Source organism: Apium graveolens, unplaced genomic scaffold, assembly GCF_009905375.1.
Source record: "Apium graveolens cultivar Ventura unplaced genomic scaffold, ASM990537v1 ctg8423, whole genome shotgun sequence".
In the NCBI taxonomy this organism is placed as follows: Eukaryota; Viridiplantae; Streptophyta; class Magnoliopsida; order Apiales; family Apiaceae; genus Apium; species Apium graveolens.
Genome location: NW_027421167.1, coordinates 49,002 through 63,865, shown reverse-complemented (window position 1 = coordinate 63,865; position 14,864 = coordinate 49,002). Strand labels below are relative to the sequence as shown.

Sequence of the window (14,864 nt, the reverse complement as noted above, 5' to 3'; positions counted from 1 at the left end):
CAACTGGCATATCATATGCAGCAGCAGGACCGTGATAAGCTGTAGAACTGGGACTTATCAATGAGATCTGGAAAACATTATGTATTGATAGATTGAGAATGGTTGATTTTCCTTAACCGTCTGCCATATATTAGATCTCTCTCCTTCAAGTTCTCCTGTTAATTCAGCAAAGGAAACATAGCAACACAGCAATCTGTAAGGGTTCATCTTGATCCATATTTGTCTTCTTCTGAGGATTCTAATTTGTGCCACTGATCATCAGTACTACAGTTTTTGTATTTTGAGACACTTGTACCGTTCTTATTTTATGGATATCTGCAGTTGTTATATACTAGCTGACGGATATTCCATCCTACTGTCAGGGAGCTGTCAAAGTTTCAAGTTTCACAATTGGACAACAACCTATCATGGATGCATACCTTTGTCTTTTACATCTGATGCAGGAATCACAGTTGGTAATTAGAATAAAACTTATTCTCTGTCTTTGGCATTGACCAAATTTTATTATTTTAAAAAACTATTTCTCACTACTTGTGTTCCATAATGTCACTTCTTCATGTATGCAGAACAATTGTAAACGCTTGCCACTGCCGCATTCTTCAAGTTGTTGTTTCTCTTTTGTGAGTTGAGATTTTTGTGGAAGCGAGGCGTGAACTTTCAGTTCTTTGTATTTATTTTCTGAGTAAAACTTTTGCTTAGCTGTTTGTAATGAATTTCTGTCCTGTATGCATACCTTTGAAATTCATAACTTGAGATTCACATTGAACATTTATCACTATGAATGCACTTATACCTGAATCTCGGGCCACTCTGTATAGGATGATACCTTTTTTTAATTTTAAATTTTGAATTGCTTCCCCAATTTAACATGTATCTTTGTTACTTGGATTACCTGTTCTGACATTCCTACATGAAATGCTAAGATTATGATCATTTATTGCATGAGCTTGTGCAACGTTGTGCTGTTGTAGTGTTTGGCAGTATATGTAAGGTTCATTCTAGTAACAGAAGATAATAGTATACCAGAAAACATAATCATGAATCTTTTGAGAGGATATACAGTTGCCAGTTCTGCTCCAGAACAGTTGCAATCCTAAGCTATCCTCTTCTTCTGTATTTGAAAGAAAAGCATTGTGTACTTGTAAATAAGATTTCTGATAAAAACATTTGATGGCGTATAACTTTTTTATGGAATAAATGTTTCAACTTATTAGCATTAGTATCAATTATATTAACCTAAAAGTTATGGATATTTATTCTTAGTAGGGAAGTAGTGCTACTTCACACTCACACATCTTTATGGTTTACGTTTTCAGGTGGTATCCTTCTGGGAGGTATTCTGATCACGTACGAGTTCCCTAAATTCCTTCCAGTTATTACTCTGGTTGTGCACTCCTACTGGATACCTCAGATTGCCACAAATGTTTTTCGTGACCCAAGAAAGCCACTACAGCCTAGTTACATTATTGGAATGAGTGTAACTCGGCTTGCAATTCCTTTATATATCTTTGGATGTCCCCGCAACTTCATGCACATTAAGCCTGAAAGGAGTTGGTGCCTCTATTTGGTGGGTTTTGCTGGGTTGCAAGCAAATATTCTTTTACTGCAGCACTATCTTGGATGTCGATTCTTCATTTTTTGGCATGTTTGATGTAACTTTTCACAATATATTAGTTCATGCAACCCTTCTCTATTTTGTTAATTTTATGTAACTCTTCCCTGTTTTTATATAAAATCAAGGTAGAGAATGCCTAATCCCTGTATATTGTTGTAAAGAGAGTGCCAACCAATATCTGAGGAGCTGCAATAATTGTAATGCTTAAAGGATTCTTAAATAAATGAGGAACCGCACAATCAATTTCATACTTAGGATTTCTCACATAGATGTGATCAAACATCACTCTAAATCGCTTGTGTTTTTCAAAAAACCTTGATGTAAATCGTAATATGTTGTCAACATTTAGGCAGGGAATCGTGATATGTTTTTTAGAGTGTAGTATTGTGTCAATTTAGTTGCTGGTTCACTTGATCATTATAAATAGCAGTTTCCAGAAAAGATCAATTGCTTTATTCGAGTCCTGTCTGTATAATGCTTTTTTTCATTGTTGCTTGCAACTTTTGTCTTCTGTAAACCTTGGCTTCACAATTTTTTCATCAAATTATGAAAATCATATCCTAACTTTGATCTTTTTCTTTCATAGATCCTCATGCAGATGTTTCCACTAAAATATAATTACCATAAACGGATCAGGATGTAAATCATGCCAGTGACTGTGTCATTTGCATGACGCCCATTGATTTCACTCAACATCCAGATTTTTGCATGGTACTTTGGACAGCTTTCAGCTTGAAGTTTAAGGCTATGTAACTAACGTTGTCCGAACCTATATGTCAGGTAACGCCATGTGAACATGTCTTCCATTCACATTGCTTACTTAAGTGGATGGATATAAGATGGATTGCCCAACCTGCAGGCGGCGACTTCCACCAGTGTAGCTAAGGGCCGGAACCAGAAATTTTTTTTGGAAGGCCAAAATATAGAACATGACTTTTGAAGCCAAATTTTTTGAGACATTATGGATTCGCAAGAACCATACTGTGAATTTATGTGTATAAAACCTCAAAATGTGTAAGGTTTGTGAATATATCCGGGGCACATCAAATTATCTAATCTATATTATATATAGTTACTCAAATGAGATGCCTAATTATATTGAGATATGAGATCTAATCTCAGTCCTTTATTTTAATTTTTTATAATTTTTTTAATCCTTACCACACAATTATTGCTCCAATCCAACAGTTTTTTATCCTCCCTCTCATCGACACCACCCCAACCCGTGCACTCTCTCTCCACCTCCACCTCCACCACCACCACCACCTGACGCCGCTGCCGCTCCATCACTCATCGCCGGACTTTTATATCTCTCTCCTTCCCCCTCCTCTCTCTCTCCATCTTCATACTTTCAAGGAATGAAAAAGAAGCAAAAAGTGCACTAAAAAAACTCAAAAGAAACTTAGGAAATGTGCTGCATTAGTAGCTCTTTTACCATGATGATTAATAGACAAAATCTAAGAAATGCGGACAAGACCACAAGTGTTGAACAAAACAAGCACATCTCTATTAACATTTCATTCATGTCTCAATAGGTTGAACAAAGTTTATGATAAGCACCAAGACAGAAATTTTCCAACAACAAGGATAAAACAAAAATTATAAGGATACCAGAAATGAAGGTGGTCCTAATCGGTCCAAAGGCAAGACAAGAGGATGGAGGAGTGATCCAGGAGAATGGTGAGTGGATGATGTGGAGAATGTAGCTGACATGGACTTCTGATCAGTAAATACTAAATACTTTATTAATATTTGACGAAATATTTTTTTTAAGTTGGTCGTTTTGAAAATTTTGATTGATGAGTACAATATACTTTAGCTCAATTGCGTTTACCAAGTGAAAATTCTTAACCGTAAAAATATAAAAAGTTTACATGCATTTGGGTGAGTTATCCATCAAAAAGCCCTCCAATGTATAAAATTACTTGAGTTCAAATTTTACTTGCAATTTTACTTTTTTAACATTCTACATCTTCAGTTCTTCTGCATTTTAAGTATCCAATACAAACATTTTTTTACATCCATTCAATTATATAAACATGGGCAAGTTAGCTCAGCTAGCCTGTACTCAGCATCCTTCACAGTTCCCGAATTGATCATTGTCTCTATTGTAAAACTACACAGGGACGATTTTAGGGGGAATGGGGTGGCCATGGTCCCCTCAAAACCTCCCCACGAGCTTACATTGTTCCAATATATATATATATATATAGGGTCTTACTCAAATGAGAACTCATTTTAAAATGAGATATGAGATCTAATTTACACCACACAAAATTTAAAACTACTTTTAATCTACACCACTCATTTTAAATCTCAACATCATCTTCACCAACTATCATCCCCCATCTTCTTTCTAAACCAGCCAACCACCGCCGCCTCCAATCGTCGACATCACCATTTCCGGCAACCACTACCTCCGGCGACCTCCAGAAAATCACCACTGTCAAACATATAATCACCGCTGTCAAAATAAGAGATCACCGTCGGAAACATAAAAATCACCCCTCCGGGCACCTGTAAAAACAAATCAACATCGGAGAAAAAAAATCATCACAACTGGTCACCACTTTTATCCACCAGATCCGGCCACCAACTCCGTTCATCGACTATGATCACCAATATCATCACAAAAATTACTAGATCTAATTATCACCTCCTTTTATATTTCATCATCTCTAACTATCACCTCTTCCATATCTTCTTTCTGCTTACCACTACTCCAACCACCATTTTCGGCCACCACCGTCGCCGACCGCCACCGCACCACCACCACCGGCAGCCACCGGAAAATCACCATCGTCAAATACAAAATCACCACTGTCAAATCAAAAATCACCTCCGGAAAATAAAAAATCACCACTAAAAATTGAAAAATCAAATCCAGAATAAAAAATCGCCTTCGACAACCTAAAATTACCACATCTGACAACTATTTATGTCCACCAGATCCGGCTACCAGCTCCTTTCATAAACTCGACCACCATATTTAAATTTAAATCACCAACGAATAAACTATAAGCACCAAAATCGAATCACACAACCGAAAAATCATTAGACGACCTCAATCAATCCCAACAATCATCACAAACTCTAATTAACTAATTAAAACTACAGAGATGTTGCATAACACAAAAACAAAAGTTGTGATAAATTAAATATGTACAGGTTGAACGAATTTTTTACAATGGGGGTATAGAGGATGCCATGTAAATCTCCGTCATCAGTGATTTTGAAACTGAAGTGGTTGTTAAGGATTGAGATTCGGCATCGACGGTGAATGTTCGGTGGGAAAGAAAACAAGCAGTGTAGAGAGTTGATGAGTTGGAGTTTAAAAAGAGGTATGTGATGTGTATTGTAAAAGATGTAGAGGAGGTCAGGCGGCAATGGTGGATGGTGGTGGCGGAGGTGAAAAGAAATGGTGGAAGTTTGATGAGGCGGCTGCGACGGCGGGTGGCGGAGGGTGGGGGCGGTGGAGAGAGAGAGTGTAGAAGGTGGATATATTATGTATGTATATAAGTGTGTGTGAATGATTTGTGGCAGGTGAGAGGTGAGAGAAACGGAGGAGATGAAATTGGCAGGAGGAAGAAGGGATAAGAAATGTGTGGTTTAGATTTATAAAAATTAATGTATAAAATTTTAAGGCCGAGCCGAGATTAGATCTCCTATCTCACCAAAATAGAGGTTCTCATTTTGAGCAATTCCCTATATATATATATATAGGGAGTGATCAAATGAGAAACGTGCGATATGAGAACTATTCTCACGCCCCTATTTTAAACTTTTTATAATTTCTTTTAATCCCCACCACACAATTATTGTTCCAACCCAAAATTTCTTTATCAGTCCCTCTCATCAACACAACCCCAACTTTGCTCTCTCTCTCTCCACCTCCCACCCGATGCCGTCGCGCTTCCATCACTCATTTTGGACTTTTCATCTCTCTCTCTCACCTTCCCCCTCCCCCCCTCTCTCTCTCTCCATCTTCATCCCCTACCTCCAGCTCCATCCTCATCGCCGCCGACGTCTTTCACTTAAAATTAACGACTACAAAGCTTACATAGCCTCCGATTTATATTTTTGATCACAAAAATTCCACTAGCCTTTTATCTGTACGGATATAATTTATCACAAAATTGCATTTTCTTTTGTTGTGTATTAGTCATTTTAATTTAATTGTGGTGATTTTGGCTTGTATTTGGCCGATTCTTATGTAATTGGTGGTTTGTATATATGCTCGTGGTAGTGATATTGTGATAATTTGTTTTTTAAATGTGGTGTTCTTTAATTAAATTTGGTGGTTTTGGTAATGATATTGGTGATTGGAGTTAATGATGGAGTTAGTGGCCGGATCTGGTGGGTAGAGGAAGTGATCAATTGTGGTGATTTTTTCTCCGACGGTAATTTTCTGTTACCGGTGGTCCGATAGAGTGATTTCTGCTATTATGATGGTGATTTCTTATTTTGGTGATTTTTCATTCTCTGGTCGTAAGTGATATTATATTTGACGGTGATGATTATTGGTGGTCGCCGGAAATGTTGGTCGCCTGAAATGGAGGTCGGCGGGTGTTGGAGGCGGCAAGTGGTGGAATTAGAAAGAATATGGTGATAAAATATTTAAATATTAAAAAATTAATATGTGGTAAAGTATTAAATAATGTATAAGAATCAGTCGTTATGATTGAATCTCATATCTCACAATAAAACAGGTTCTCACTGGAGTAAGATCCTATATATATAAGCATAAAATGTGTATATTAATAATACTTTTTTTAGTTTTTGAGTTATTTATAATTTAATTAGGGACTACAAATGTTACTAACCTATTGGAGTACAATGTTGCCAAGTTAATATGAAATTGAGTGAAAATAAATATTAATATCCATGTATGATTTGACAAGGTTAACAACTATTTGGCAATCCATTGTTGGAGATGCTCCAAGATTTGTGAATTTATATGGGGATCATAAATTATGGGAGGACGAATACACTATCTAATCAATTTTTATAACATAATTTGGAACATTGTAAGCTCATGAAGAGGTTTTGAGGGGACTATGGCCACCCATGCCAACCTTAATCCGTCCATGTGTAACTTGATACAATAGAGGAAACAATCAATCCAGAAACTCTGAAGGATGCGGATTACAATTAGCTGTAGCCTAGCTAACTTGCTCATGTTTGTATAATTGATTGAATGAATGTAAAATGTTGTATTGCATACTTAAAAATACGAAGAGCGGAGGATGTAAAGTGTTGAAGAAACGCCGGTTGTGATATGTAGTTAACCAGTCAAATACAATAAAGTAAAATTTAAGTGCTTCTTGATGATAACTCACATAGTGACGAACTCATGCACGCACGATGCTTAACTCTAAAAAACTCTTTATGAACTTATGTAAACTTATTAGTTTTTTATACTAAGGAATTTTCACATGATAACTGGCATTGAGCTAAATCATTACGCCCTTTTTATATGACGCTTTAACTTTTACACACATTTCATTGTTTTTTTAACTAGGCAGATAAAGTTTATTTGCACAATTTTCTTTCTGTGAATAAAAATAGATAAGTATTTAATTCACAAAAACAATTTAAAAAATTATATTTCTAATAAGCGGATTGAAATATGTGCAAAATTTAAGCGTTATATAAAAAAATAGAGGTTGTATTACAACAAATTTTGAGTAGAACTAACAAACTGAAAAAGTATTAACTGAAATGAATTAAGTAAAACTTTTACATTGGTTAAATCATTGGTGTCGCTAAAATCTTAACATAAAAATGACGTATTGAATTAGAGTTTAGCAATGAATTCATTACTCAATTTTGTGTCATCTTCAATTAGAGGTCAACAACTAATTTTATTGTTTTAATTATTTAGATATTAATTAATTTAATTAAAAATTGAACATGCTCATTAATTTGTATGGTTATAAAAATATCATATTTTTAATTTAATTTTATTTAATCCAAGTTTAATACAAAAACTCCCGAATCGACTCCAAATCTAACTATGACTTCCAACTCGGTCTGAAAATACCAAACAATAAGGCCTAGTCACAATGAACCAAGGCCTACATATGTTATTGGGATTTAGGTATTTCCCCTTATTACATGTCTCACTTGAATTTTAGAGTGAACAAAAAGAGCGAAAGCTCGAGTGTTCCACCAGTGGATGCCAAACCATTCTTGCAGTACTCCCAAGTGAACTGGTCTGTCCGGCTGGTTTCCTAATAATACATCCCCTGTAAACAACACAATTAAATGTTATTAGACATTTATACACACACTAAGGTGCCATAAATAGGTAATGTAAACTCTAATGAATGGTAGGAATTTCCAGATACATGATTCTTGATGAGTAAATAGACTCTGTGGAATATAACACGTGCAAGGACGATTTTAGGTATTTCCGATTATTACATGTCTCACTTGAATTTAGGTATAGGTATAGCCTTGGCTTACCCTCTTATCCACCAAGGACGATAATCCATGGATTACATGATAATTGATCCACCAGACTACAAGGTAAGTGATTCCAAGCATACAACTTTAAATTGGAGAATTACCTCCAAAGTTTCTCAATGAGGATAACCCATTGAATACAGAAACAAAGCTCTCAATTAGAATAACCATTTAATAATTAAAAGCTATATCAATAAAAATAATCTTAAAAGAGAACAAATATTATACCAAAAAACTTATATATCAGCATTCAAACAACATTTTTCTATATCTACATCTACATCAACATCAAAAACTATCTACTTACAATTACATTCCTAACCTATCTAGCTCACTAAAGGCGCATTCCCCAAGCAATTCTCCCCAGATGGATATGCTGCGAAACCATAAATAGTATCAGCTGAAGCAAAGTTCGTAGCATCACGTACAACTTCCACAAAAGCTCTAGCTTTGTCAATGACTTCATAGATCTTGCCTTTGTGTTCTCTAGTCGCAGAGCAATATGAGTTAATAATCAGTCTAAAAGCAATACAACCGAATATTTAGCACAAAGCTGAAATTAAAAAGTTATCTCTAGCCGCTATTGCTTTAAAACTTTTACAGTTGAATAAATTCTCTCTCATAATTTGCTCAACAGCTCGGCTAATGACTAAAGTAGGGTGTCCTGGACCTTGATTAGGAACCATTGCTCTCAGCTCAACTAAATCAATAATTCGAAATAGGGTAATTCAAAGAGCTTTCAAGATAAGAAAAAAATCACTGATTAAGGCTTGGTTGTAGCTGCTTAGAGTGAGAAGAAGAGAATCTATCTAAAACAACTTTACCAAATTAGCCAGGGTCGTGTCACATCAGAATATGTTTGTAGAGCCTTTCATCTCAATTACAAAAATATATAAATAATAGTGTAGCGAAGCAATATATGAAACTTACCTTATTATGAACACTAAAAAAATCCGGTAATTTGGAATGTGGCTCCTGACAAAACAATAATCAATAACACTTCTGGATAGTCCTGCTAGAGTAGAAGGGGTATCACCAGTAGCCGATTCAGGAATTTATCAAACATACAATTTGTTGTGAAAAATCCCATCCGAACAAAAGTCATCCCAATGGATGCTTCCTGCTGTAGTAGCAGCTATAAGTAAGAAATTTGGTGACACTCTTGACCAGAAAAAATACACTTATAAGCTTAAATTTGGACAAAAAAAATGATTAGAGCAGCTCCTAATTTATTCTACATCATCTGGATTCAAAGAGATGCAAAAAAGAGTAACCGTGAGAAAGATGAATTAAATATGTACATATCCACACACATGAGATAAGAAATCAGACCAGCCAAGTATGAAATAATTTCTAACAGTAACCACCTACTCACCTCTTCCAGTATAATACGATCCCATTTCACGGAGTGTAAAGTAGATTTGCCGTTACAGGATCCATATTCAACTCCTTCCGACTTGTTGGTAGAAGAACCAGCTCCAAAAGTCTTATCCTTGTTGTAATGCTTCCCTTTCTTTGAAGACTCCTCCTTTCCTTCATCCACCGACTCAACACCCTTGCCTTTCTCTGATCTGTTTAGTTCAGGATTCTTACCCTTCTTCTGTTTCGACTGCTTATTAGTTCTAATAGCATTTAGACCGCCAAAATATTTCAGGTGAATAGATATCTTATGTTCATAAAATAATAACTTTCCACACCAAATGCACTTATGTTTAGCTGGCATAACATTTTTCCTCTACTCAGCTTCAACAATAGAATATGTAGTAATAACAAAATCATAATCTGAGAATTCATGAAGGGTTTTGCCTCTGTTGCCTCCATGACACACTAGCACCTTGTTGCTACCTCTTAAGTTAAATCGATCAATCTCATTTACCCATTAAATCACAACAACAAGAGGACATATCACAAGGGTAGCTTTAACTTCTGGCAACCCTGATCAAATTTACAAGTATGTCTGCCATAATGGAATCCCCAAACAACAGGTATCCGAAGATCCCAATGGTAAAGTAGATTCCTGAGCAAAGTACTAGAGAAATTCGAACAACTGAGGTCATATCTGATGCTTCCCTAAGCGCCCCTCCAATAATATGAACTGAAATTAAAAACATTTTCATAAGTAATTTCCTCAGAAAATTAGTGTCATTTATAAGAGTACTTGTTTCTATTAGTTGTAACTAACCATTGAAGTGAAAAGGAATGTAGTGACGGTGACTGGAGATGAAGCGAAGAGGTTAAAGAAGGAGGCTCGATTGTCCAACTGAGGTATGAGCTTTGGTGTATTTGTTTTGCCTTCTAAGAGTGCTGAGATTGCCATTCCTGAGCATATCCCCACAAACACCAATGCTAACAGAACTGATACTGGCTGAACAAAACCTTAATGATTCTTTAAAACAAAAAACAAAGAACACGGATACAGGGATCACTAAACTAGAACATAGCTAATGTATGTACGAGAGAGGTCTACATTGATTATTTGTATTGACCTACTCGACGGAACAAAACTAGTGGTAGTGAAATGAATATTAGAGTAAACAAAAGAGCGAAAGCTCGAGTGTTCCACCAGTGGATGCCAAACCATTCTTGCAGTACTCCCAAGTGAACTGGTCTGTCCGGCTGGTTTCCTGATAATACATCCCCTGTAAACAACACATTAAAATGTTATTAGACATTTATACACACACTCAGGTGCCATAAATAGGTAATGTAAACTCTAATGAACGGTAGGAATTTCCAGATACATGATTCTTGATGAGTAAATAGACTCTGTGAATATAACACGTGCAAGGTTAGCTTAAAGTAAGTTGATTCCTACAAAATGTTCAAAACCTTTGCCTTGCCATTTTAGCACTTCTTCCCTGATAAGATGTCGAACCAACATATCGTCAGAACCATCCAATACCTGGACAAGCATTATTTCTCTTGTCCAGTCTTATATACATATATTATGGGCATGCTCCGCAATCCAGACCAGCATCAATCAACTTTTTAGTTGTTACATTCTTATACATTTAATTAGTTGGAACATGCAAGATATCCTGTGGCACTAATTAACCGCGACTAATAACATATAGCTTTGCAGTGATGCATTTAGAGCTTCAGGAATGTAAAGGCATCTGTCGATGTCATAACCGTCAAGTATTATCATGAACGGGCATGTACCTCTGGCATAAAAATTACAACATGATCTAGTGTCCGAGCATCAAATTTTGAACTGTTTGGCTTTTCTAGACCCAACACCTACAAGATGCATGAAGCAATGCAGTTAATCTTAAGTGTATATTATCTTTCAGTGAACGTTCTACATAAATAAATCTATAAATTAAACTCTAACTTACAGATCGAGCAAAATCAATAACAGAAATCTGCATTCCTAAGAAGATCCCAAGATATGGAACTTTATTTTCTCTGGCATAATTAGCAGCCAGTATGATTCCTTTAATCCCATGATCCCCAAATTCAGCAGGAACCAACACACGTGCTGCACTCTGAAGACATGGATAAAATAACAGTTCAAATCATTAAGAAAATATAATATTTGGGACCCTGCACAGCCACCGAAAAACACAGCATTCCCCCACTAATGTTAGAACATCAATGTAATCTTCAGCTATAAGCTACACAAATAAAATCATTTATGCGAGTACGAAATGACAACAGTAAATTCTAATTTGAATAGGCTTTCCTCCAAAAATTCCGATTCAACATGAAATTCTAAAAAATTAATATCAATACAACACGTGTATAGCAGTAACAATAACAAGGCCACCAGTATAGCTTATAAAGATCTGTAAACCCAACTTCTTTCAAGATTAACAATACATACACCAACTTTTAATCGAGTAGATTAGAAGTTAATCTTACCTAATCAAGCAAACCCAATTTCTTTTAACACTAACAAAGCTCCAAAGACCTGTAAACAAAGCTTTATTAAAATAAAAAACATAAAATTTGAAAATAAATTCGAAATAAACTTACTTTTCTCACATAAATTGAGTAGACCCAACTTCTTTCAAGATTATTTAGCACCAATCGAGCTCGATTTAGGAATTAATCACGTTTAATTAAAGGTTAGTACAAATAGGGGTATAATTAGGTTTAGAGAGAGTGATTGAGAAGAGAGGCAGTGAGAGATGAGGGAGAAGAGAGACTGAGAGAAGAGAGATGAGACAGTGAGAGAGAGGAGAGAAAAGAGAAGAGAGAATGAGAGAGGGAGGGGGCACCGGAAAAACTGAGAATAAAATTTTTGGTTAAGCCGGGAATTTTTTGGTGTATTAATGGGGGAAAGAAACAAGCGGACCTTTTTTTTTTAAAAAAAACGATTATAAACATCGGTTAGTTAAGATACCGATGTCTGACAATACCTTTAACATCGGTTTTGAAGCGACCGATGTTAAAACTGCTTTTAACATCAGTGAAATTTCTAACCGATGTTAAAAGGGTGATGTCGTAGACACTATTTCTAGTAGTGGTGGGTCCCTACTAACGTGGAGGGCTAAATTTTAAAATTAGGAAAGTTATTGTGTGAACTAGTAAAATGTTAGTGTTAAAAATAAAGAAAGCTTAATACAAATTTTAAAAGTTATTTTCTAGTTTTCATTTTAAGGATTATTTCAATTTGAAAAAATGCATATATATATATATGAGTCACCACATTTTTGTTGTAGACCACGGAGACCACCTATGTTCTGCAATCAAAACCCTATGAAATATATTATTTCTGAAGTATGCTTATGAATATCACTAATTTATTAAAATTATTGAATATCATTTAAGTTTAATAAGTATAATGTGTATATTCTGCAATCTAAACAATTTTTTTTGCAAACTAAACATGTTTCGTAGGATAACACATTTTGTAATGTTCTACATGCAAGTACATGTATGATATTCAATATTTTAAATAAAATAATGATCTTTGTAGAACATAATTCGTAAAATATTACATTTTATAATGTTTATGCAAGATTTTAGTTATCAAAACATAAGTGGTCTCCGTGGTCTCCAAGAAAAACATGGTCTTCATAGAATTTTACTCATATAATACATACATATAAATTGTAGGAATTTCAAAAGAAATCCCTGCTTAGTGAGAGAACTAGAGAGTCCTACTGATTACGGTTGATTTGATTTTGATCTTGTGGTTCGGATTTTGTGTAAACATATCTTTATTTTGTTTGTTTAGAGTAGCAGGGTAGTATTTTGAATATTTTTAGAAGATTTTTTGGGTGCCTGCTTCTTAGTAGTAAATAGAAATATATATGCTTAAAGAGCCTCAACAATAGGACATTCTCGTTAACAGAGTACCTTGATGATCAATCTACACCCATGCCCTTGATGAACATGAAATACCAATAACATCTTCATAAACGAACAACAAAATACTTTAATAGATCTACACACCTAATTCTAACATAATAGAACACATTAATAAATTTACACCCATGAGTGAACAACTTAACATGGGAGGAACACAATAGTTGTTAGAAATTTAGGATAAAAAACAAGTCTTGTCGATACTCTTTCAAACTAAATAAGGCAAATTTAAAATCATTATTCTTTACCTTTGACCATTTTTTTCTTCACCAAGAGACAACTTCACCTCTCAAATATATGTGATTTGAACCTAACAATTGAACATGAAATCCTATGTTCTGTAGACTTTTCTTTAAATCATGATTCCACAAAGTTCCTGCAAGTTTATAAAATTGTAGTTATCGTTCTTACAATTTAAAAGAATATTAGAAAGTTTGGAAAAAGTAAAAGAACGTCGTATATTAATATGAGTACTATGTAGAATACCTATGTTCTTGATTTTCCATTGAAGATAGTGATATAACTCTAGGATATTCGATATTCTTGAATATAATCTAAGTAAAAGAAGTCTAATGTCTTAGAGAATCGAATTTGGTAAATTTCATATATTAGACCATTTTACGTGTTACACCGAACTATACTTTTTTTGTAATGGTATATACACTCGGTCCATTTTAGTCTTGTTGTCCATTTCTACTATTTTTTTCTTATCCCAAATGATTTGTCCGATCCAATAATTATGATAAATAGAGCGTGAATATCATTGTCTCAATTTTATATTAGCACAATTATCACCCTTTTTTGTTTGATTGAATAAAATATGAATTCTGATTAATGAAAAGGAAAAACTGGATGAAGGGAGTTCTTCTCATTACTCATCGTAATTTTTTTAATATGTATATTAATATACCGTGTTTAAGTTAATGTCAAAAAATTAGTTACAAGGTTATTATCCAAAAAAGAGTAGAAAGTAAATATTTCCTTTTTTAAATTTCTTCATGCCTTTCAAGTTGGTTAAATATATTGTACTAAATGGTTTGTAAAAATACTAGTTACGAATATAACATTATTTCACATTTAACTAGATAAAATTATATAAATTAATTACAAAATTGTAAATATGATATAGAGGGTTGGAATAGTAATTTTATTGAACACTTTAGGGAAATAAGATTTTCCTCTTGCCTTTATATACACACAAAATGTATTTCCTTCTCAAAATAATATTACTCATATCATATACTGTGAAATACTTAGCCGCCCACAAGTGAGAGAAACACTGAGACAGCACACGTTTGTATAATCGTTCTTGTTCCAGATCGTTGGACAATTCACGGTCAATCGTTCTTGTTGTAGATTGTTGGACGATTCTCAACCAATTGCTTGGATATAGAAAGAAACATAAATTGTGCAAATGGAATATGTTCAGATCTGTAGATCTTTCGGTATCTACTTCAATCAACTC

The 14,864-nt window shown here is 34.6% G+C and overlaps 1 protein-coding gene and 1 pseudogene across 1 annotated transcript; one reads left to right on the top strand and one right to left on the bottom strand.

Moving 5' to 3' along the window:
• Positions 1–1,316: 1,316 nt before the first annotated feature.
• Positions 1,317–2,496, top strand: LOC141704929 (transmembrane E3 ubiquitin-protein ligase FLY1-like; annotated as a pseudogene).
• Positions 2,497–10,250: 7,754 nt separating this feature from the next.
• On the bottom strand, positions 10,251–12,348 carry LOC141704928 (CTP synthase-like). Its single transcript, XM_074508076.1, has 7 exons — positions 12,071–12,348; positions 11,948–11,996; positions 11,422–11,571; positions 11,246–11,323; positions 10,913–10,941; positions 10,574–10,722; positions 10,251–10,402 (listed from the first exon to the last, which is right to left on the bottom strand). The coding sequence occupies exons 3-7, from the start codon at positions 11,452–11,454 to the stop codon at positions 10,251–10,253; spliced, it is 441 nt and encodes a 146-aa protein (XP_074364177.1). The 5' UTR covers positions 11,455–11,571; positions 11,948–11,996; positions 12,071–12,348.
• Positions 12,349–14,864: the final 2,516 nt, after the last annotated feature.